At 38.3% G+C, this 25473-nt stretch overlaps 1 protein-coding gene across 22 annotated transcripts in view; it reads left to right on the plus strand.

The window, feature by feature from the left end:
- Positions 1-25473, plus strand: part of IQCH (IQ motif containing H) — a 247006-nt gene that overhangs the window by 112328 nt on the left and 109205 nt on the right. For all 22 annotated transcript variants that reach the window (XM_031002514.3, XM_031002515.3, XM_031002516.3 and 19 more), the window contains 4 exons: positions 5052-5603; positions 6309-6375; positions 17861-17944; positions 21762-21937. In XM_031002514.3, coding sequence (XP_030858374.3) covers positions 5052-5603; positions 6309-6375; positions 17861-17944; positions 21762-21937 — 879 coding nt within the window. The remainder of the gene's footprint in view (positions 1-5051; positions 5604-6308; positions 6376-17860; positions 17945-21761; positions 21938-25473) is intronic.

A 25473-nucleotide genomic window follows, 5' to 3' on the forward strand; every position in this document is an offset into this window, starting at 1 on the left:
ATGTTATGTTCATTAGCACAGTGATAGGAATTAGTTTGACAAATTGCTTTCCAGCCTGTCAAATAAGAAAAAATGAGCTGAGTGCAGTGGGTCATGCCTGTAACCCCAACACTTTGGGAGGCTGGGGTGGGTGGATCGCTTGAGGCCAGGAGTTCAAGACCAACTTGGGCAAGATAGCGAGACCCTTATCTCTACAAAAAAATTACAAAAATTAGATGGGCGTCATGACATGTGCCAGTAGTTCCACCTACTCAGGAAGCTGAGGTGGGAGGATCACTTGTGCCCAGGAGTTTGAGGCTGCAGCAAGCTATGATCACACAACTGCACTCCAGCCTGGATGATAGAGGGAGACCCTGTCTCTAAAAATAATAATTATCGTTCAGTTTTTTTAAAAGAAAAAGAAAAAAACAGCAGATCAAGGCCAGGTTGGCTCTGATGTATAAGGTGGTAGAAGGAAGACTAAGAAGAGCACAGCTTAGTAAGGAGCCATATGGAGAGTTCTAGACAGCTTAGGCTGTGGGCACTGGTGGTACGGGGGTAGGGGTCAGCATGGGGTAGGGTGGGGAAGAGAAAGCACCTGATGGGAAGGAAGAGGGGCTGATGAAAGGAAATAGAAGAGTAGCAAAGACACACTTCTTATAGTACTTATTCTCCTTCCTTTGGTTATATATGGATTTGGGTTGTTTAGGAACAGAATTTTGTCTTATAGTAACAAAAATACTGTCTTAGAAATTAAGAAGACCTGCCAACTAGCTTTGTGATCTTGGGCAAGTCATTTAACCTCTCTGAGCCTCAGTTTCCTTCTCTATAGTAAAAACCACATTGACTAGGGCTAAGGCACTGTTAAAGTTTCTTGACACATACTGTAATCATCATAGCAACTCTGCAGGGACCTCTCATTTTTACAGATAAGGAAATTTAGGTTCAGAGGATGTAGTAACTTGCCCAAGAGTATGTAGCAGATATTGGCAAAGCTTGGATTTGAACCCAGGTTAGCTGGACTTAAGGCCAAGGCTAATTTCTCTGGGCCCGTAATAGCCTATTAAGCAAAAGGCAAGGGCAGTGACCTTCAAGTTCCCTTGTCCTCTAAAATTCAGGCCTGTGACTATGCTGAATTCCGGACCGCTGATTAGGTCAGCTAGTCTCTCTGAATATCATGTACATCTTTTGAACAGTTCTAGCCAGCTGAGGTCCTGATGTTTATTCTATAGAAAGCTCAACACATTGTGGACCCTTAACACAATTTAAAAGCAGAGTCAGACAAATAGCATCCCTGGTCTTTGAGAAAGAATAAGGACTCCATCTCTGAGGGACATTCCATTCATATTCTAAATGCAGACTCTCATTTAGAGCCATAAGGTGCAGAAAGAACTTACTCTTTTTCACACAGTGCAATTGCCTGGGCTAATTACTAATGGATATGTTTGGGTATTTGAGAAACTGAACATTGGCTTTTAGTTTCAGAAGGAATTTAGTCTATCCTTCTAGGCAATGGAATGATTATCATTCTCTAAAGATGATATCCATGTGGTATTATCCCAAATACTTGGCCATTTGCCACTATGAGATCCTGCTTGTATCTGATTATGGATCCAGTTTAATGCCACACCCACATACTGTCCACATAAATGAAAAGAACATTTTTCATAAAGACATTTGTCTTAGAAATGTGATTTTCTTTGTGGTAGTTATTTCTAAATTTTATTTATTTATTTATTTATTTGAGAGACAGGGTTTCACTCTGTCACCCAGGCTGGAGTGCAGTGGTGTGATTATAGCTCACTGCAGCCTCGAACTCCTGGGCTCAAGCAATCCTCTCACCTCAGCCTACTGGGTAGCTAGGACTACAGCTGCACACCACCACACCCAGCTAGTATTTCTAAATTTTAGAATGCAACACTGGGTCTATCTTTTTTGCTTAACATCTGTGACTTACTAACATATGTAATCATCATCCTGCTTTCCTGTTTTTTGTTTTGGATTTAGAATTTTGCCTAAATAACTGCTCCAGAAACTCTCAAAGTTATCTAATTAGCGATTACACTTTGCAAACAAAGAACATTTCCCAGCTAGTTAGTTAGAGCAAGATGCTAATAATTAGGCCACAGGTTTGGGCTTCATGTGGGCCAATTAGTGAATACAGGCATCTGGCAAAGGTATGATTGTGACCCAAGAAGCACCAGGTGAGAATACAATGTTTTGACAGAAATCCTTCTTGGCTAGAAGGAAAAAAAAATTGCCGTTAAGTCAGTAATATCATATTGGGAGTACAGCACATCTTAAAAAAGGAGGGAAAGAGAGAGGAAGGAAGAGAAAAAGAAAAAAGAGAAAGAAGAGAGGGAAGGGGAAAGAAGGGAAGGAGGGAGGGAGGAAGGAAGAAAAGAAAGGAAGGAGGGAGGAAAGAAGGCAGAGGAAAAGAAAAAGAAGGAAAGAAAGAAGAAAGAAAGCCAACAAATAATAGTAGATAAGTTCACAGAGATAATAAAGAATAACAGAATGAGCCAGAACCTGAAGCATGGCATGACCTTTAATCAGGGCTCTTATTCCTAGCAGGCTGTGAAGCAGCTTTGTCTTTACCTGCTCAATGGATCTCACAATGCTGATGCACTGCTTTAATTTGGGAAGCCTTTCTCTTGAGAGGCATGTCTTTTCTTGCTCCAAGTCTAAAGTGCTCCCAAGTGTGGCATTCTCTGTGACAGATGTACTACAGTTATGCTTTAGCTGACTCCAAACCCATAGCTTCCCAGTGCCTGAGTGGTCTGTTTGGTGTCCAGGAGTATGTTTCCTTTGAGAGCAGGTCTTTGCTGGAATATCATCCAAGAAGGTAGAAAGGTGTAATCCCTTTGTTCTAAAACAGCCACTGATAAATTTTGCTCCCACTGCCACCCAAGGCTGTTCTTTCAGAAGGTCTAAAATGCATTTGCTGATGTATGTAAAAACCCTAGACCCACCCCATGGAAAGGCACTGTCTGAGAGAGACGTGAGTTCTCTCCTTAACTTCTGCCAAGGTTGTCCCATTTTCATAGATGGTCCTAATTCCACATGTCTCGCTGTGAAGATAAGTTTCAGAATATTGCCAAGAAGACAAGATTCTCTGGCAAATCTCCCATCGATAGCTTTGCTTCTTATAGAAGTCTCAGAGTCCTGTTGACTGAATCACACATGACTGGCAGGACCAGCCAGCTCCATACATGTCCATCTGTGATTATTTTGCATGTCTGTTTCTCACTGATGAAGCACTGTCATTCTTCTCTGAATTCTAATTCCTAGTATCAGAGACCGTTCCTGAAGGGAGGGAGCAATGTGGCCATAGAGGCCATTTCTGTTGGAACATGTGCCACTTGTCTTCTACCAGGAGTGGCAGCCTCTCCTGCCAGCACTGGTGGCTGCTGAAGGGGGCATTACTTCTCCAACTTTCTCTTGCCCATCCAAGAAGAAGGAATTTATTTTCATCTACCAAGTAGCTTGCATTCTCTTCTGGCACCCTGATTAGATCAGAAAGGGATAGAAGCTTGGCGAGAAGATTTTTTCCCTCATTTTTATGCCTTATAACAACTCAAGTTAAAAGTACACAAAAAGCTCACTGCTGTTTAAAGTCTGCTTCTAAAGTGAAAGGAAATTTGCACTTTTGGACTTAACACTTGTTTTTCAGCATTTTTACTTGAGATGGCAGTCTAATTAATTATTCTGCGGCCCAGGACCGGAGAAAAGAAAACGCGTGAATAATCTGATATAGTAATACTCAACACAGTGCTGTGGCATAATCGTTATGGATAAATTGCTGGGGGGGGTTTCTTTGAGTTTTTTGAAAACTCTTCAAAATGCGAAGAGCAATAATAACCCTACAGTTTGGTAAAGATGGGCTTATACATCTGAGAACGCTGACATGTTGAAAACAATCTATTCCTTACATACCTAAGCAAGAAGAAACAATTATTACAGTAAGTTAATACCGGGTTTACTGACGAGAACTCAGGGCCTGAAAATCTGTACCCTCCCTCTCCCCCAGCCCCTCCAAGCCATCAGGAACATTTAGATCTTGGGCAGAGTGTCTGTTTTCAGTAGAATAGGTTCTGAGAATTGAAATGTAGTGGTTACAGAGTGGTCATTGACACAACACAATTTCCCTTTCCTTTTTTTTAAGTGGGGGTGACATGTATTGCTGTTGTCATCTAAACAACCTCTGATTTGATTTTTTAAATAGCATTTATTATTTTTAACATAGAAAGTGTAAAGAACAAAAAAAATTGCTCAGCATCCGAGTCTTAGAAATTTACCAATTATAAATAAAAGTATTTTCATAGCTTAAAATGTCAATACAGGTGGGAACAAAATGAAAAGCAAATGCTCCCTTGGTTTTGTTATCAGATTTGTGATCCTAATCCACCTGGGACAGCCCCAGATATGTTCCTAAGAAGAAACCAGACTTAAGAATAAAAGAACACGTGGCAAGAGAAACCTAAGAATGACAAAGGTGATAACATATAACATAATGTTCCTTGTAAAAATGACCTCTGGATATTAAGAGAAGATGGCAGAAGAACTATAAAATGCTAAAAAGTGATGATCTTTTATGAAGTCAGAAACAACTTTTAACGGGCACATTTGAAGTTATCCTAAGGAATGCGAAGAAAGGCTTCGCCCTGTTTTTCAGACTGGTGGATAAGTTGTGATCAAGGAATCAGCAACATGCTTCTCAGACCATGCGTGCATGTGTAAAAACTAAATCACAGAGATTGGGGGTCAGGTGATTGTATCAAAGTAAAGTAAATGCATAATTTTTTATGACCGGTTTCCTTGAACAATTTTATAACACTTTTATAAAAATGTTAATAGATTTGAGTTATCTCTAAGATATCCATCTGGTAATGAGTTTTAATGATATATACTAGCTAGACTTTCGTATTATGACGTGTGTGTTAAATCAGTGCTAGGATTCATATCTTCCCACCATTGAATGCTAAATGATAATGTAGTGTGTGTCTTGACCACTCATTTAAAGGAGATCATAATATCTTTCACTTCTAAAATATATTTCTTTTTTTCCACAGGCCATGAAAGTCAAAACACCTTCGAGAGCCCTGAAATCACTGTGGGATTATGACTTTTTAATTTATGATGGTGTCATAGACAATACAGCCCCAGACTTCTTAGCATTCAAGGAACATTTTAGCTTAGCTTGGGGAGGTATTTTTTCTCTCTTGGAACACGTCGAGAAGTTTCTCAGGAACTATGCTATACCAGAAGTCAAAATAAAAGGGACTAATTTGGTGGCCCTCCTTCCAGAGTTTGAGCTGACGAATAAACTTACCAGATATGACCTTCTCTCAGTGTTAGATGACCCAGCTCATGTCCAAATGCTGATAAATCTTCCAGGGCAAAGGTACAAGGGCCAAGATGGAAATTCGGAGGCCGCCATGAAGATCCAAGCCACATGGAAATGCTACAAAGCAAGAAAATTCTTCCTCTTTTATCGCCGGCAGAAGTGGGCATCAGGTGTGATTGCCATTGCTTGGCTGTTATATTGCCATAAGATTCGACTAAAGAAGATACTAAAGGAATCACGTCAGAGACACCTGGAGAATTTTCGCATTCGAGCCAAGGTGCACAAGGCTGCCAGCTGTTAAGGCAGACCTCTTTTTCTAAACATTTCGTGCTTGAGCGGTTGTAATAAGTTGTCTCTTTATCATCCCTTTCTCTTTCCAACTACCCTCCTCGCCTCAGACTCCCACGCCTTTCACTCCCCTCAATGTATGATGCACAAACCCCACATTTGTTTGTGCATCATAGTTTAGCCCTAATCAAGAATCTGGCTTTCATGCCTGCAAAATCTGTTGCAATTTTTCTATAGAAAAAAAAAAGTACCTTCACTTTGACTATGGTAGTTCTGTCAGAAAATCAATGTTTTAACTGCATTACTTTTTCTCCCTATATATACCTTCTGGCACTTTAATTTGCTCAGAAAAAAAAAATCCTCTCTTGTCTACATTGCTGTCACCACTTTGTCAGAAAGTATTTAAGTTTGCAGACAGCCTTTTAATTAGTGCTCACAATTTCATTTATGTTTGCTTTCTCTTTTTTTCATTCATATTCTGTTAATTAAGTGAGCTGCCTCTAATCTTCCCCTGCCAGTAGCATCATGTAGCCACCTAATTAAATTAATTGGGGAAGATGTTTTAAGTATGTAATTAAATCAATTAATATAATTTATGCCTGGCTTAACTGTACAGTGGAAAAACAGCTGAAGTTTGACTAGATGAATCCACTACAGCTTCCTGTCACTGATCAATGCTCTTCTTGATTTTTAGCATCTGGCAGCCAACTGGAATCGCATCAGGACCTCCAGGAGGACTATTATCCATATCCCATCATTAGGTATAACACTTTTGCCTGCAAATCTATCAGCAACCTCTATTACCCACCACATTATGGCTCCTTGATTGAGTTCAAGGAAGGCCCCTTGTTTTATTCAAATTGGTCTCGGCAGGAAAATGTTCTCGACATGATGAGAGTAATAACACAGGGCCCTCGCTCGAAACGGCGTTTAATTTGGGGATTAAGCAAATAAAGTCATTATGTGGGGGCTGCTATTCAGTGGAGAGGTGATTTGCTGTAATTCGCTTTCATCTGTATGAAATGAACTAAAAAGTTGTATTTTTCCCCCTGAAATAACAGATAATGTTTTCGATCTTCTTTAATGATAGAAGAACACAGGCTTGTATGTGTTGTTGCTGTTACGCCAGTAAGCCAGGATATTGCTTGTACACTGTTTTTAATCAAATGTGCAGTCAAAATGATAAGCTACATTCTCTGAAATTATTTAGTTCTAATTACGAGCAGATGGGATGCTTTATTTGCACCTAGGGCGCCTGAGCAAAAGGAAATGCTGTGTGAACAAGAATAATTAAGAAGTTGAATAGTGTTTTTTGCGCTTAAATAATCTGCAGTTTCATGTTAATTAGCACTAATGTAATTATTTAATTACATTTATGAATTGGGGAACTTAAAAGCTGTTGTCTGAAACACACTGGTAAAAAAGGTATGCCAAAATGACATTGGGAATTTCAGAAATTTGCATTGGAGTTTCTTTTAAAACATGAGCTACTGTCAACATGTTTGGGATTTGTTTGCTTCCTTATTTTGTTTTGTTTTGTTTTGCGTCTCAGTAGTGTGTTAAATTTCCTTGGTGAGGTCAGATTTCCTAAGCTGACTTGGTAGAGTTTTGACAAGCAGCACAACCCATTGAATCTCTTTGTTACATACATATTAGCTCTTTGTTAAAGTCTTTTAAGTAGAGCAATGCATTAAGTGATCTGTTGTAATAGAATTCTGGATTGCAGTTTATTCATATTCATATGTGAGCATAACCAGTTTGTGTACTTACATGTAGTGTAGAAATATAACACATTTAAACAGTAATATGAAAAGAAAAAACATTTAAATCATTATACAATATAATTATTTTTAAATTAGTAAAATATCAATAATAAAATAAGGCAATCTTTTCTAGACTCTGGAGTACTTAGATCTAAGTACTTACAGAAGGTTAAGAAAATACTTGCATTGCACAGAGCCTTTTAGTTTTGGTCTACCTCATGGCTCATGAAAGAAATGTGTTTCTTCTTAGGATCTAAGTGAGGTATAGGATCTGAATTTCATTCTAAGTTAGGCTTTTGTTTTGATGAAACTACTTTTACACACACAAAATTAGTTCACACACAGATATTGCACTTGTAGTTGATTGCAACCAAAGAGGCTAATTGCAGACCCCATTAGTTGACTTGAGTCCTTCGAATAAGGTGCAGGAGGCTTTGCTTCTGCAACTAATTGTGGACCAGACCTGATATTATATGGGAAATTTTGTTTTGCTTTCTCTATACAGGGCCCCCCACTTTGCAAAGTTGCTTAGCACAAAGGTGTGATAGACACAAACTTCTTTACTCCTATACTCCCACCTCTGACCCTCCTAAAAACTTCCATGCAGTCTGCTCTGCAGAGAAGCTTGATACAAAGGAGTTTCCAAAGAAGTAAAAATTTGAAAGTAATCGTTATGTAAACTAGGTAATAAAAAAAATTTGAGTGAAAGTGTCTTAAAATTTCAAAAGGGCTTACTGAATAAAAATTATGTGGGAGTTCCCAGCACTTTGGGAGGATTTCTTGAGGCCAGGAGTTCAAGACTAGGCTGGACAACATAGTGAGACCCCGTTTTAGAAAGTTTCAAAAATTAGCCAGGCATGGTGGCGCAGGCCTGTAGTCCTTCTACTGGGAAGGCTAAGGAGGGAAGATCACTTGAGCCCAGGAGTTTGAGATTACAGTGAGCTATGATCATCCCACTGCATTCCAGCCTGGATGACAGAGACACTGTGTCTAAAAGAATTAATAAAATAAAATAAATTAAGTGGGAGAATAATCTGGTCAAAGAAGCTAGAAATAGAAAATGTTATTTTAAATATGATATTAAAACTAGTTTTCTTCTGGATTACACATATTCAGTTTAAATAAATACATAATAAATATGAAAGTCTTCCCTAATGTAGCAGTTTTTGTTTAACAGCATGATACCCATTTTAAAGAAAAACTGCTAATTATGTAATTTCTAAGAGATAAGAACAAGCTCAGATTTCTTCTCAATTGAGCATTTTAAAAGATTAATTGCACACTTTCAAAAGAGAATAATACCTGGGCTTTGATCATATAGTATTTGTTTCTACAATCTTTGTTTTGGATTTTATTTATTTTTTTTTTTTGAGACAGAGTCTCACTCTGTCACCCAGGCTGGAGTGCAGTGGTGCGATCTCGGCTCAGTGCAACCTCCGCCTCCCGGGTTCAAGCAATTCTCCTGCCTCAGCCTCCTAAGTAGCTGGGATTATAGGCATGTACCACCACGCCTGGCTAATTTTTGTATTTTCAGTAGAGACGGGGTTTCACCATGTTGGCCAGGCTGGTCTGGAACCCCTGACCTCAAGTGATCCACCAGCCTCGGCCTCCCAAAGTGCTGGGATTATAGGTGTGAGCCACCGCATCCGGCCGTGGTTTGGATTTTATACAAATGACTTGTGAACATTAAATTAAGTAACAACAAGCTGTCATCTCCTACCTATTCCACAGATAGAATTCTCAAACTATGTATATATTTTTAAGGATATAGGGTACCCTTTTTTTGTGTACCACATCCCTGGGAGTCCTTAAAGAAGATTTCAGCTAGATGCCACAAACTTCTTTGTCTCATGCACCAGGGACTTACCTATACAATTCATAAAAATAGAAGTGGATGAAAGTGAAGCAAATTTTTTCTCTAAATGTACTGCAAGAAAACTAATCTATTCAATCTAGTAATTTCATTTCCAAAGTTGAGACAGGTTCACTAGTCAAAATCAGTTGGTAGGATTGTCTGGTTCAGGTAGGCATTTAACACAAGTTGCAGCCTTGTCCTCTTTTTCTCTTGCCATAGGAAATTTCCTGTAGAATTAGCTCTACAAATAATTTTACCATGCTGCTAGCCAATTGGGGCTGCACTAACTTGTTTGAACCCTTCAAATGAAAGCTAAGTAGTTGATAACTGCATAATATATTGTAGTTGTAAGCATTTGGTTATTTATGCAGTTTTGCACACATGGGAATAATTGCATTTTCCAAACTGGTGATCACAGAAAGGATGGCCTTTCAGTAATGTTTTTGACTACAAAATATTTATAAAGTATTTTAAAATCTGTGGCTTGGTAATATGAACAGTAAGACAATTAAACATTGTGGAGTAACCTCTTTGAAAGGAGGACTTAGGCCAGGTGTGATGGCTCATGCCTGTAATCCCAATCCTTCAAGAGGCCAAGGTGGGCAGATCACGAGGTCAAGAGATCGAGACCATTCTGGCCAACATGGTGAAACCCCGTCTCTACTAAAAATACAAAAATTAGCTGGGCGTGGTGGCATGCACCTGTAGTCCCAGCTACTCAGGAGGCTGAAGCAGGAGAATCGCTTGAACCTGGGAGGCGGAGGTTGCAGTGAGCCGAGATCACGCCACTGCACTCTAGCCTGGAGACACAGCGAGACTCCATCCCAAAAAAAAAAAAAAAAAAGAAAAAAAGAAAGGAGGACTTATGAAACTTGATTGATTGTTATATATTTCGGATAGTATTCCTAGATATAACAAAAATTTTAGCTATTTTTAACCCACAAGAGAAATGGAATGCTGCTGTCAAAAAAACCTGATTTGCCTTGTAATTTTATAAGATGATAAAGAAACATTTTTCAGAGTTTATAGGCTGATCTCTTAATTGGATATTACATATTTTATCATTTTTATTAATATAATTATAACAAAATCTACAGTGGTTCATAACAGGAATAAAATATTAGGGTCTATTTTAAGCAAAATCTATCAGTCAAATGAGAAAGAACCTGAAGAATCCTAATTCCTCTAGAAAAACCAGATGTCTAAATAAAACCTACAGACTAATTTTGCTCCCAGTTTCTTTGGCCAAGTATTTCCTCCACTTTTAATTTAACCCCTGTGCTTCTTTACGGCAGCACATCACTTGGTGCTAAGTGTAAACTCAGTTGCTTTTTAGAATATATTGACATTAAATGAGACGTGCCAAGTATGGGGCTCTGCTGCTGTGAGCAGTATATGAAGCCACTGCCAGCCAATTAAACCCCCAGGGATGAGTTTTCACTCTCACTTCTCCTCCTCCTTTAAAGTAAAAATAGAGGTGGGATTTTTTTTTCTTTTCTCCGTGTAATCTTTTATTTCACTGCCAATTGATTTGATGACTAAAAAGAATGTATATAGTTCAGTTCCATATTTTCCCTCTGTGCCCTATTTTAGCAAGTTATTCTTGGGGTTAAAACAAGTAGTGGTCTTCAAATTCTTCTTTCCATAAAAATTATGGATCCTGTTATTATGAAGTTCATGAAATACAGCATTTTCCAGCTCATCTGTACTTTCACAGAAGCCTACGAGAAAGGATAGGGAAACTTACTTTTGTGTGCAACCGATCATATGCTGAACTGAGAAAGTCCCAAATGCTTATGAGACTCTTGCTTCCTAACTCTATGCTCTTCTGCCAAGAGATAAAAGCTTGAACTCACCTACATTTGTGAACAGGGGCAGAGTGGAGGATGGCAGCCAACGGCGTTAGATCTGCAATCACTTTTTACTATGCCTCCACGCACACTGGCACCTTTCTGCTTTCTCTACTATGAGCTGGAGTCACCTGATACCCAGTTCAATGCTGCTTTTTACTTTTGAGTTGACAGCTCAAAGACAAGATGGATGTTGTTCCTTCCACCTCAGGCTAGGAAATCTGGACTTTCAATAAAATCTTTGCAGTCTTCAACATATATTTTGGCAAGTAGTATAGAATCCATAGTTTAGCTATGGTGTTGCCATACTAGATCCTTGGGATAGGTGTACTGCCAAGACTTCCCAGACAGCATTTCCCAGAAATATCCAGATCTTTCAGGATCAGGAACAAAGTACACTTAAACTTTAAAAATGCTTTATAGCCCAAACACACACATATTTGTATTCACCCATGTAATCGAAATCAACACTCATTTATACTGGTTAGATCAGAGTTGGTCCCGTGATCTTGTAATATGAAATTATCCAATTGGTCTTGAGCTATATGATGTTGTACCATGAAATACAGAAACAGCATTGAACTGGGTGTCAGGTGACTCCAGCTCATAGGCTTTTCATGAGATCTATTAATATTAGGATATGCTGTAGAAGGAATTTTTCACTATAAAAGATAACATCCTTTACACTCATAAAAAATATTAAAAGGCTTGTTCAGTGGTTCTCAGGACCCCTTTACACTCATCATGATTATTGAAGACCCTAAAGAACATTGGTTTAAGTGGATTATATCTGTCATTATTAACTGTATTTGAAATTAAAACAGTAATTTTTAAAATGTTTATTAACTTCTTTTAAAATAACAATAATAAGCCCACTACCAACACTAATCTAAATAACATATTTTTGAAACATAATTATTTTCTAAAACAAAAAAAAATTAGTGAGAAGGGTAGGATTGTCTGACAGGTCTGAAAAATTAATGGAACATGGTTGGATTCTCATATCTGCTTCTGTATTCAATCTGTTGCAATATGTTGTTTTGGTTGACACACATGAAGAAAATCTAGCCCTACACAGATAAGTATTTGGAAAATGAAAGAATAATTTGTATATTTTATAGCCTTTTCAGATAGTTGTGTATATTCTTCTTTGACTTTATACTAAACTCCACAATGGTAATTCTAAGTGTTAGTTGCAATGTGGAATCTACAATCATATTAATAAACTTTTTGTCTTTTGTAACTTGTAAGAGAACAAGATTGAAAAAGGCAAAGAACATCTTAGTATAATTTTGAAAATAGTTTTTACCTTGCAGACTCCCTGAAAGGTTCTCAGTATCCCCTGGGGTTCCCAGATCACAATTTGAGAATCATTGGTGATATGGTTTGGTTCTGTGTCCCCACCCAAATCTTATTTTGAATTGTAATCCCCACATGTTGGAGGAGGGGCCTGGTGGGAGACGATTGGATTACAGAGGCAGGTTTCCCCCTTGCTTTTCTTGTGGTAGGGAGTGAGTTCTCACAAGAGCCGACAGTTTTAAAGTGTGGCACTTCCCCCCTCGCTCACTGTCTCTCTCCTGCCACCATGTGAAGAAGGTCTTTGTTTCCCCTTCACCTTCCGCCATGATTGTAAGTCTTCTGAAGCCTCCCTAGTCATGTGGAACTGTGAGTCAAATAAACCTTTTTTCTTCATAAATTACTCAGTTCTTTTTTTTTTTTGAGACGGAATTTCACTCTTGTTGCCCAGGCTGGAGTGCAATGGTGCGATCTCAGCTCACCGCAACCTCTGCCTCCTGGGTTCAAGCAATTCTCCTGCCTCAGCCTCCCGAGTAGCTGAAATTACAGGCATGTGCCACCACGCCCAGCTAATTTTGTATTTTTAGTAGAGATGGGGTTTCTCCATGTTGGTCAGGCTGGTCTCGAACTCCCAACCTCAGGTAATCTGCCCACCTTGGCCTCCCAAAGTGTTGGGATTACAGGTGTGAGCCACTGTGCCCGGCCAGGTAGTTCTTTATAGCAGTGTGAAGATGGACTAATACAACTGGCTTTAGTTGCATGCAATGCTGTGCTAACCACTGAGAAAAGTTTAAACAAGAGAACTTCCTTAATTTTTTGAAGGTGAATCCATTTGGCCCATTTGGTTTGAGTATGTTTTCAAAACTCAACAAATGTACTTCCATGTTTTCTACATCTTTATAACAAAATTCCCTAATCCCCTTCAATAGCCCCCCAAAAAACCAACTATTAGTTTTATTTTAATCTAACTGGCAATTGATATACTATATAAATAACCCAGATAGAGCTGTTTCTTGCCATCTTTTGGGAACCCACCTTCTTGCTCTCTAGTATCTTGTGCTTTCACACTTGCATAAGTAATTAAAGCCTGGTTACAACCACAGTGTCTAGATCATAGTTCTCTGTTATTATAAGATGCTGATATGCAATCATTTGTGAGTATATCATGTGTCTTATTTTTCTACCATTAGAATACCAAAGTTTTCTTATGAATTGGAGCAATTCCAGATTATCTCTGTATCAATGTCACTCTTCTTCACCTTTCTTCCAGTGTGCTCTCTTGATTAGGAGAGAAAGGGATGGAGTAAGCTTGAGTATGCTGCCGGGAGGATGTGATGCATTGAACATCACTGATCATGAGTTTCAAAATGAGGAAAAAGGTTGAGAACTATTCCTCCAGATCACCAAACTGAGGCATGAATGACTACCATCCCAGGCTAGAGTGATGAGATAAACAACTACTACTTGGTAATCAGGAGTCTGTTGTTAACCTCTTCTCTGCCTTGAATACCATTATAAGAAATAGGACTTAGGAGACAAAAGAAACTAGGAGTCACCCACTGGGTAAGAAGCTGAGTTTTCAAGAACGTGTGATCTGCTGCAACAACAGGGGCCTGTCACAGAGGCATGCACCAGTGCCAAGGGGGCTCAGTCACTCAGTGTGGCCTTGCTCATGTTCTTGGGTTTCTGTGGTTACTGTGAAAGAAAAGCCAATCCTAGCAGAGCTAGTTTGCTGGATGCAAAGAGGCAATTAGTGTCATCTGATAGATGTTTATGCAGAAAGGGACTAGGAAAGGCCGTGAAGGTAGAAGTGAAGATGGAGAAATGATTGCCAGTAACCCTTGATGAGCAACCTTGGTTCAATGGGGGACCAGAAGTAGTAGATGAGTAACTTCAGAGAGGCAGCTCTCAGGTAAGCTTCTTTGATGTAGAGACAATAATATTTCACAACTACTTATTTGAAAAAAGATGGAACGCTCTATCAAACTAGGAATATTTTGCGGGAAATGAGAATGGCCATAAGAAAAGAGGTTGTGATCCTTTCTATAGTGATGAGGAAGAGAGAGTGCCTCTTTCTGCTAGTGTTGTATTCTGTGCTAATGAGGACCTGGAAAAAGCTACAAATCCCACTTACCATTCTTTGAATTCTCCAGAAGTTCTCCAGCTTAGAGACCCAATTTTAGAAGAGTTGAAAGAAGGGGGAGTGATGAGAACACACAGGAGAAAGGGCTAAGAATTTAAAAGACAGGCCGGACATGGTGGCTCATGCCTATAATACCAGCACTTTGGGAGGCTGAGGTGGGTGGATCACTTTAGCCCAGGAATTTGAGATCAGCCTGGGCAACATGGCGAAACCCTGGCTCTACAAAAATTACAAAAATTAGCCAGGTGTGGTAGTGTGCACCAGTAGTCTCACCTAATTGAGAGGCTGAGGTGGGAGGATCACTTGAGCCCAGGAGGTTGAGGCTGCAGTGAGTCGAGATTGCACCACTGCATGCCAGCCTGGGCAACAGAGTGATACCCTGTCAAAAAAAAAAAAAAAAGAATTAAAAGATTTTTTGAGTACAGGCTTCACACGTGTTTCATTCATTTATTTGACTGGAGATTTCACAAGTGCCTGCTCTAACGTAGCTAAGAGTCTGGTTACAGGAGCTAGAGTGATGCAGGGGAAAGAAGAAATGGACAACAAAGTAAACAACCAAGCAAAGAAATATGTAATGACAAAATGAGTAAAGGGTGGTGAAGAACAGGTGCAAGAGAATGACAGTGAAGGGAGACTAAGAACTTTAGAAAAGGGTGATCAGGCATACCCCATGATGATGAGGACCTTATTGCCTCAATAGAGACCTAGCAACTCTTCTCTTCTGCTTCCCTCTCCCACTTCTAAGGACTCTGACAATTACACCTGGCCCAGCCAGATAATCCAGGATAATCCCTTGATTTTAAGGTCAGTTGATAGCAACCTTAATTCCATTAGCAACTTTATTTCTCCTTTGTCATGTAACCCAATATATTCACTGGTTGTGGGTATTGGAACTTGGACATTTTTGAAGGGCCATTATTCTGCCTACTACAACAACTGAAAATAAAAGTGAGAAAAGAGGCCAAAGCTCTTTGTCCCTTCTGGACTTCTTCTCTGCTCACACTTGGAGAGTCTTTTATTCTATATAACTAAATTTCTCACAAGAGCTAATATGTAGTATCTAAACTGTATAATAATTGGTAGGTTTATGTGACCTTGGACAAGAGACAAGACACTTACCTTGAGTTTCCTTATCTATAATATGACAGGATTGAGGTTGATAGTCTCTCAGAACTCCCCCAGTGTTCCTAATGATACCCTTGAAGAAACCATATCATTGTAGATTATATCCCAAAGTGCAATGTCTGATCGCCACTGGGCATGTCTACTGAACTCCCACAAACCATGACATCCTTGTTGATAGTTTCGTGGTTAAGTCACTGTTATATTTAGCATATACTACCAGCATAGATGAAATCTTTTCACCTGTCAACACATATACTTTATGGATGTATAAAACAAAACAAGTCTGACTTAAAAAAATATATTGACTCCCAACTTCTGCTCTGCTGATGTCATTGTACATTGCGTTGTATCTTGTCCACGTAGAATGGTCTGTTGCTTGTCACAGAGTTTGTTGTTGTCGTTGTTATATGTTTTGGAAACATCCATACCTTGTAACATTAAAATACCTTGTGTTTATAAAGCACTTTACAGCTTGCAAGGTGTTTTCATGTCTGTAACTGCATATGATTTTCTACAACAATGTTCCAAGATTAGCATACACTTCTTTAAAATGGGTGTATTCTATGTAGACATTTTATATGCATTCTTGATCAGTGGTAACAGAGGTCCCAAGTAATTTGTTGGAAAACTGACTTCAAACACTGGAATGGAACACAGACTTATTCACTCACATGCTGCATATGTGGCAACAAAGTGATCAGACATCTTTTATATTTTAAATTGGACATCATCTTAATGAGACATATTATACTGCTTTTATCTTTACTTTTGAAAGGCAATGCATTCATGGAATGCTCTCAGGCACTTTTCTTAATCACACTTTATTCTTTAGGCATTTTCCTGCCTTTTTATACTCTTGCTATATGTTATCCACAATACATCTTTCTAAACATTTATTTGAATATAGATAAAATTATACATATGCAAAATCCCAAGTTACAATATTGCAGTCACACGTAAAGACATTGGAGTTGTAACTGCCTATATTAGCTTTTATATGTGGAATGGTTCTCTAAATTATTTGAAAGATTAGTAATTTTTCAAAAATGATTCGAACAGCTCATTTGTCCTTCTGCCTCTCTCTTTAATTCTTAAGTCCAGATGCAAAGCAAAGAGAGACTTTTAGATGATTGTAAAGTCATTTAATTTCCAGACATTGTCTAGTGTTTAAACACTGACATCAAAGCAAAGAGCCAATTATCAGAGTTCATTTGGTCTGAAGCCCCATTGCCTGAATTGCTACAGTTTTCCTTATGCTGAAAAGGAAATGTGTGTCACATCTTGAAGATGTAGTATATAAAATCACTTTATCTAGAGTAGTTTAACTTGAAACGTGTGTTTGGGCTCACTAACCACAAGGAGGCATTGAAGCATCTCTTCAAAATGTGAAAAGCAATTTTAATGAAGAAAAAAAAAGTTACACCTACAGTTGTTGAATTTCATATAAGCAGTTATACCTGCTTGTGAGTATGCATGCTTTTTAAGTTTATGTTTTGATTCACTTTTTTTAATGACCTGAAATACCAGCAGTAAGTATTTCCGCTGTTGTTTCTTTTGTGAGAGATTTTTGGACAATAGTAATTCATATGTGTTTTCCCTTCTGCTACGTTTCCAGTGGAAATGAAGGCAAACTGCAGGACTTTTATTAGTACTGACAAAGTAACTGCATTAGCTCTTCTTGCCCTTTGAAAGTTAAAAGTTCTTGTGACCGTGAGCAGAGGCTGATTTCTTTAGTATTTGAATTATTTAAATACATATTCCTGACAGCAAGGGATTTATCTGAAATCTATGTGTCACTTTAGAATGATTCTGGAACACATCTTCAAAATACCACATAAGAAGCTCACATTAAGAAGCCAAAACGATATTTTTTTTAACCTGAGCATAATTTTCTTACACATCCTTGTAAACATTCATATTGCATGTCAGAAATTTTCTCCATGTTTTGTCATTTTGATTCTTAGCAGCCTTGTTGGTACTGAAAAATGTGAACCCCTCTGTTACAGAGTATGTTGCTTAGCACATCTTCCAGAATAATGTTTAATTCCCCCGAGAAACAAGCACCTCATTCTTCGGGATTGGGTTGTTTCTGTAAGATGCTTCAGAGAAAATTTTTTCCTGGAAATATGGACTGTGACATTTTGAAATTCTCTTGTGCCATTTTGCTATATCGACTTGCTCTTTCTGGGTTTTGACACCTTGTTTGCCTTTTAGGGTATTCCCAGCCTGTGAGAGAACATATTGCCGATTTCAACACACAGCAGAACATGCAGCTGGGGAGGCTGTGTGACATCTTAGGTACAGTAAATAGTTTTACACAAATGACTCTTTGGAATGTTTATCAGTGGATGTTGACAGAATGTGTTGTTTTGTTTGTTTGTTTGTTTTTTGCTTATTTTTTTCCTCTACAAGGAAAAAGCTCAGATGTTTAATCTACTTACAGGGCAATTAAATGTTTTATTTTAAAAAACATATTTGTAGTAAAATCAACTTGAATAAAAAATGACATTTTAACCAATTTACTTGGGCAGTTTTCTAGATTATCTTTGCTGCAGGTTTGGATCAGAATTTCTCTCCTATAAACCAAAATCTTTATTTACTGAATCTTGCAGTGAGTGAAGTCAAAGTTTTACATTTGTGTCAGTCTTGTCTCTTATAGTATCTGGGGAATGTGTGAAAGGTGGTATCAGAAATGAAGCATTGTGTTTTCATAAGAAGAAAAAGGGGAAAATTAAGATAGATTTTTAAAAGAAGCTTTTATTTAAATATAGAGCATCTTATTATTAGAAAACGTGAAGTGCTTAATGGAGGGAATTTTTAAGAAATACAGACCTTGATTCAATGATGTATACATCTTTGTAAAAGTCAGGTTCTGATGCTGGTTTGGTCAGTTCTTAATCAGACACCCATCTGGAGCCAGGAGAGAAGGATGCCTGAATGTGATAGCTTTGGTTGACACTGTTCAAGGCCCGGGTTCAGATTAGGCTCTAAGAATATAGGTTGCAAAAGCTAAGCAATAACATTGAATCTGTTTGTGAGATACTTGCCAAAAATTCAAGGTTACACAAAAATTAGATTTGTATTAGTTATCAAATAAGAACTTCTTTGTTTTGTTAAAATACAATTTCTTTGGCCCTTATTTAAGAAAAACAAGGAAGAATTTTAAATGATCAAGGACCAACTTAACTGGCTCCCTGGAATGACATACTTTACATGATTCATATATATTTCAGCATCATTATTATTTTATAAATGCCATTTGGTAGCAAAAAATACATCAGTACTAGAAATTTACAGTGTCCTAAAATAATAATCGTAATTGCTTTAATCTATTATCTAGGCACTCAGATTGTTTTTCAGCATTACAAAAAAAATTTTTAATGACTTAAGATTGATTTGTTAGTACTAAGCTATTTCAACTAAAAACCTGACTGGATGGAAACCACTGAAGTGCAGCAGAGGGCAGACTTTCCTCTAATTTATTTGAATTAATTTTTTTCTTCAGCTTTTTATATCTCTTTCTATATATAGTATAAGCCATCACGAAATAATTTCTTTATAAAAGATTCTCATTATTGGAAAAGACTTGAAAGTATTAGGCTTCCATTTTAAACAACTCAATAATTCAGTCTGTCTCTACCTGCAATGGAATATTTTGCTTATATGAACATTTCTGAGAGATTATGAACCAAATGCTTTTTTCTTGGTATATAGTCTTCATGATATAGCAAGGCAATCATAAAATGTCTTCAAGAGGAGTAATGAAAGTTTAGAAATAGTAGTTAGATGAAGAAAAAGTACTTTTTTGTGAAATAAAAATGTGAAGAAAATAGAAAAATAAGTAATAATTTTATGGAAGAATACATTATTATCCCCTATGGTTTTTCTTCTTATTCGGGGGAAACAAAGATAATCCAGTCACACTGGTAAGGCTTGTCACTAGATATTGGCTGTGAATTCATGGTTCTCAGGTGCAGACCCCAATGGCTAGTATTTTCAGTTCCTAGATGAGTTCAGCAAGGAAGTGACTGATTACTGACCAGCAATCAAAGAAAGTTTCATCTTCATATCAATTCCTTTCCAAAATTACCTGTCAGTTAATTTTGAACATGTGTAAAATTAACACATGATAAAACCCACTAACACTAAATCTTAGAGTTAGTGATACGTATTCCTTTGCCAGAAATTAACAGGAAAGGTGAAATTGGCAACGTGATTCCTTTTATCATTTGTAACCTAGAAATTTTCTTCCCAAGAAAAAAAATATTTTTCATCTGTTACAGTCTGTAAGCTATTTTTGTTGTTTTTCTGCCCTATTCGTTCATACTTAAAAAAAAACTCATTAGTTTGATTTTTAAAACCTCTACTGTAATTTGGTTAGACGCTAGTCTCTTCTTCAAAATACAAGACTTAAGATGACTAATTTGATGATTCAGCAATTGGATGCAAGTTATTTACTTACTGCCTCCTCGGTTAATTTATTTTGAGGTTTATGCTTCAAAATTAAATGGGAGCCACTTAAATATTCACATGTATGGAGCACCTGCTCTGGGCCTAGCACTAGGTCACTTCAGAAGACACCCCCTCTAGGTCTCTAGAGAGATTTCTCTTGTATGCCCTGCGTCTAGGTGTAAAAGACCTTCCCAACTTTGCGAATCTCTCCATCATCCCTTCAGTCAGTCCACAAGTGTTTATTGAGTGACTCCTACGTACTCCACACTGTGCCAGGGCTTAGGGGAATATAAGAAATAGTACAAACATTGCCTTTAAGGAGCTTGGAAAGACAAGATTAATAGATTGGAAACAATAGGATAGAACCACAGAGAACACTACTTCATGTTAAATCTTGAGGCACTGATCAAAAGGAATGTAGGTGTGGGGGCAGCTGGGGAGTCACTGTTGGCCAGCCTAGTCAGGGTGGGCCAGGAGCACATTCACACACCTGTGCTGTTTCTTGAGCACTTACTATGTGCCAGATGCTGCACCAGATACTTTCTATATCTTCACTCATTTAATAGTGTCTAAAACTCTATGCCCCAGGTGGTTTTGTTCCCCTTTTTACAGATGAAGAAATGAATGCTTAGAAAGATTAAATAACTAGAATTTAGTTCAGTCTATGCTCTGTATATATACTCTGCCAAACTGATCAGAGGAGTCTGAAGATCCCCTCTTTGCCCTGCTTGCCTAAGAAAACGTTTACAGTGCTCCCTCCTCTGAACTTCTCTAAGTACCTGGTCTGCATGCTTCATCGTGCCCACAATGATTACTGTATTTCCCTCCACATTTAGCCAAGGGCTTTGCCCCTACAGATCAGTCAGCTATTTTGTGAATGAATGGATGAACAAATGAATGACTTCATTGACTGCTGATTTCCTATTCATACTCCCTGAAATATTCTGCAGCATGGAGTGGATACTCTCATTTCACTATTCCATTTGGATGGGATATTTAATTAGGGTTTCTTGCTATGTTACATGTAAGAAGCACATCTTAAGAAGGAGAAAAGTTAAATTAAGATGGTGTTTCCTTTAAACCAAGAATCACTAGACCTGCTATTTAAGTAATGTACTCCTCTTTGGGAATCAAGCAAGGGAAAGGCTGGTTTCCTGAAATTATTATTGCTGTGGTTATAATCAGACCATTTATTTCAACAGGACATTCCCTGAATTGACCCTGTCAAGTCCATACAGAATAAGAAATTGCAATTTCATCAGCTTTGTAAAGTTAGTAGCTCTGTTTTATAATTTACTGAAGTTAATGGAATAAATTTTTAAAGCAGTATGTGATTCCCATTGATGTTAATGGGAGTTGTGTGGCTAAATCCCTATGTATTATTTGAAAGTACATTTCCAAGGTATCTCACAGCCCTCCTTCTGAAGGAATCATTGCATCTATTTCGTTGGTGGTGGTGTTATTTATATTTTCTTTAGAGAAATGCCGAACTGTAAAAAAGCCAGTTAGATTGCTCAGATAGTACAAAACCAAACTAAATTAACCTTAACGTGGGTTTTGGATATGCTCTTTATTTTAAACTGCACAACACCAATCGGATGCCAGAGTTCATAATGTCATTTACCTTCACACCAGTAATTAACATTGTGCCTGTTGTTTTTAGATGCCAATGTGAATGTCATCTACATCTGCTCCCATCATATGAATGACGAGTTAGTGCTGTATTACAAAAAAATCCTAAGTCTACGTGCAGCCATCAAATCAGGGAACCTTGAGGACAGAAGTGACCTGCAGGACAGGTTCAAAATTATCACACCTGAAGCTGTAAACATCTTCCCTGTGAGTTTGTCTTCTAATTACTATGGTTTCAGGGATGCAGTAAAATTAAATTGGAAATTTTATAACTTGCAGCGCTCTGGTACACATCGGTGAAATATTATTGCAAGTTTAACAGCTTTACTGATTAGACTACTAGTTGGTCTGTAGGAAATAAATATTCCAGTTTAACTTTCAGACTTAGTGGAGCTACCCCTGCCCACTCTCTGTAGTTGTAGCCTAATTCCAGTTACTAGGTGGTACCATCAAGTAGGTGGATTTATAACATGTACCATTCCTTTTTCTTAATTTTGTGTGGAGGACACTAAGGCAGAGAAAGGCTGGGCCTGCCCACAGTCACAAAACTAGTTAGGAGCAGAACTAGACCAGGCCCTCTCTTTTCTGATCCACACAGGTACTCCGTGTTTTTTCCCCTGAGGGGAATTTGGCTTGATTTACCATATCAGATGGTTCCTAATGAACAATGTTCAGGCTTTTTTTTTTTAATTGGGCTGATTTTTTAGTGAATGGAATGAATTCTGAGTGGAATCCTATTCCTAGACAAGAGCCATTGGGAAATTCATGGAATGATAAAGGCAGCATTCTAGAATAAGGCAGTACAAAAGATGGCTTAAAACAAATTTCCCTACACTTTAACAAGAATTTAAACTTTCCATGTTAACCAGCCAACAGTTTAATACCTAATGGACTATGCATTTTTGAGGAGACTTTTTATTGGTGTAATTAAAGATAGCTGTCTTCATTTACAATTGAAATGCACCAAAGTCAACTGTCTCTCTATTGCCAACGTGATTGCATGCTATACACAGGGAACATCTATGTGTTGGGTGACTACCCATTAACACTTCAGATGTACCATGATTTGACCAAAAAAAAAAAAATTGGGGGTGGGGGAGGGACCTAAGGAAAGGCCTGCCAGGACTGGGGGAGTTTCTATAGCATTTCTACTTTGCTGGTATACTCAGTCAATTGTTGTCAGGGTTTATTCTTTTCTACCAAAATGAAGATTTTATTTTTTCATAACTGGACGCCTCAGTATTCCCCTAAAAACCCTCTGCTCAGTTTTGTTTCATTGGCACTTTTGGCTGTGAAAGAGGAAGGTAAGGACAGGGGCTGGGGAAGCAAAAGAAAGGACAAGTGACAAATCACTGCCGTTTATGTACATTCTTGGGAACCTTCCAATAACCTCCACCAATGTAAGAATTTCTTTGGTGCTTCCTAGTTATTGCTTGTCCTCAATGACATAGTTACTATGGACATTAGGGTGCAAGGAAGAAAAAGAACTACCATTAGTGTTTAGTTAAATTCCTGATTTTCTCCAGCCAGAAAATTGATCTAATGGCTGCTAACTGCTAGTAAGGAGTTTCTGCACATCTGAAATGCCCATATACATTAAAGAGGCATAGAATGGGGAAGGGGCACTAGATTGGGGAGAAAAAAAGTGAGAAAACTAACATTTTTCAAATTCTTAGCATACAGTTTCTTTTTTTCTTTTTTTTTGAGACAGAGTCTCACTCTGTCGCCCAGGCTGGAATGCAGTGGTGCGATCTCAGCTGACTGCAACCTCTGCCTCCCAGGTTCAAGCGATTCTCCTGCCTCAGCCTCCTGAGTAGCTGGGATTACAGGTGTGTGCTACCACACCCAGCTAATTTTTGTATTTTAATAGAGACAGGGTTTCATTATGTTGGCCAGGCTGGTCTCGAACTCCTGACCTCAAGTGATCCGCCTGCCTTGGCCTCCCAAAGTGCTGGGGTTACAGGTGTGAGCCCCCACGCCCAGCCCAGTTTCTCATTTGATTCTCAGAAGAATGCATCAAGATGGAAAGATAGCTCTTTTTATCAATCTCCGTTTATGGCTGAGGAAACCAAGACTCATTTTCTAGTCCAAGGTTACTAGTAAGGCCAGAGTGTGAACCAAAATCTCTCTACCCCAGAGCAGTATCATGAGTTGGAATGACTGCCTTGCTCCTGGATGACCTGTGGCCTTGGGCAAGCCCCCTTACTTCTCTGGTCCTCTGGTCCTCATCTATAAAATGAGATCCTGGATTAGATCATTTCAGAGTCATCTTCAACTCTATCATCCTATTACCTGAGAACCGTACCCCTGCTAGTCCACTCTGGCTTCTAGTGGACTAGAAGCCAGGAGACAGGCACTCACAGATGCACATAGTATAGGTTTACATCTTTGTGAGTAGAAACAAGTAGGCAAGGTTTTAAGTACTTAATAGTTCTCATAGCTCAAGTTTAAATTATTTTAGTAATTACTCATAAGCAATCAACTTTTTAAAAATACAAAAATTAAATTCTCACTTTCAAATCAGTTATTGTTCATGTTTGGTAGTTGCTTTATTTGTTGTTAATGGGTTTGAGAGATTGTATCAGTGCTGATTTTCATTTAAATGGATGGCTATGAGATTTTTTAAAGCATGCCAAAAATCTGTTTGTACATCTCTCCAAGTTACTATATGATTCTTGAATTTGTAATGGTAAAATGTGCTCTTTATAAAAGTCATTATGTCTATTTTTAGACATTTCAGTGTTTATGAAGACATCCTAAACAACTACCTTTTATCTCAGGTCAAAAAAAAAATCAGTGGTGATAAATTAAATGTAGCCATAATTCAATGGAACTAGACACATTTTAGATTTTGTCATCTGTGTTAATCCACTGCCTGGATCTGATGATACTGATGTTCTCCAAATGGTCATACAAGACCTGTGATTAGTGATACATCCTTTGCCATCACTTATTCACATTTAAATCTTTATTAAACACATATTGAACACAATACTGTGGCAGCATCTTACCTGGAGTCTAGGGCATGCCCGCAGATGACTATAATACAGAGTCGGGTAGAGTACTTGCCAATAGAAACACGCAAACCTAGAGGAGACAGAACTCCATCCTGGCTGGAAATATGCTCAGAATGTTAACATTAGGTTCTATTGCTGCATCTGCCATCCCCCTTCACATCTCAAAAACCCACCAGATCTTTACTACTCACTCGATAAAATGGGGAACTTGTGGCAGCAGTGGCATGCCAACTGTGTTAACGGGGTTTGAATCCTGCCTCTGCTGTTTACTAGCTGTGTGACTTTGAGCAAATCACTTGAGGCTCAATTTCCCCATCTCCAAAATAGGGATAGTTAATTGATTCAGTGACATGTGGATCAAATGAGAGATCACATGTCAAAGGCTTTGATCTTGTGAACTTACCATGATTGCTGCCTTGGAATCCTCTTCTGGGTGCCCTGAAAGGCTCACCAAGGACATCGTAACTCAAGTCACCCATTCAGTTCGTTTTCTTTTACATGTCTTCATTGGAATAATTTATGGGAAAAAGAAAAGAGTGAAACAAACAAGGAAGAAAGACAGTGACTAACCAGATGGGAAAGACAAACCTGCCAGGTGCTATCACTGGCCATTGTCAAATGGAACATTGGGTTTCCTAGAACTGCATTCTCAGAAGTATGTTTTTTAAATGGATTTAAGGCCAGGTGCAGTGGCTCACACCTGTAATCTCAGCATTTTGGGAGGCC

This window comes from Gorilla gorilla, chromosome 16, assembly GCF_029281585.2.
Source record: "Gorilla gorilla gorilla isolate KB3781 chromosome 16, NHGRI_mGorGor1-v2.1_pri, whole genome shotgun sequence".
Lineage (NCBI taxonomy): Eukaryota > Metazoa > Chordata > Mammalia > Primates > Hominidae > Gorilla > Gorilla gorilla.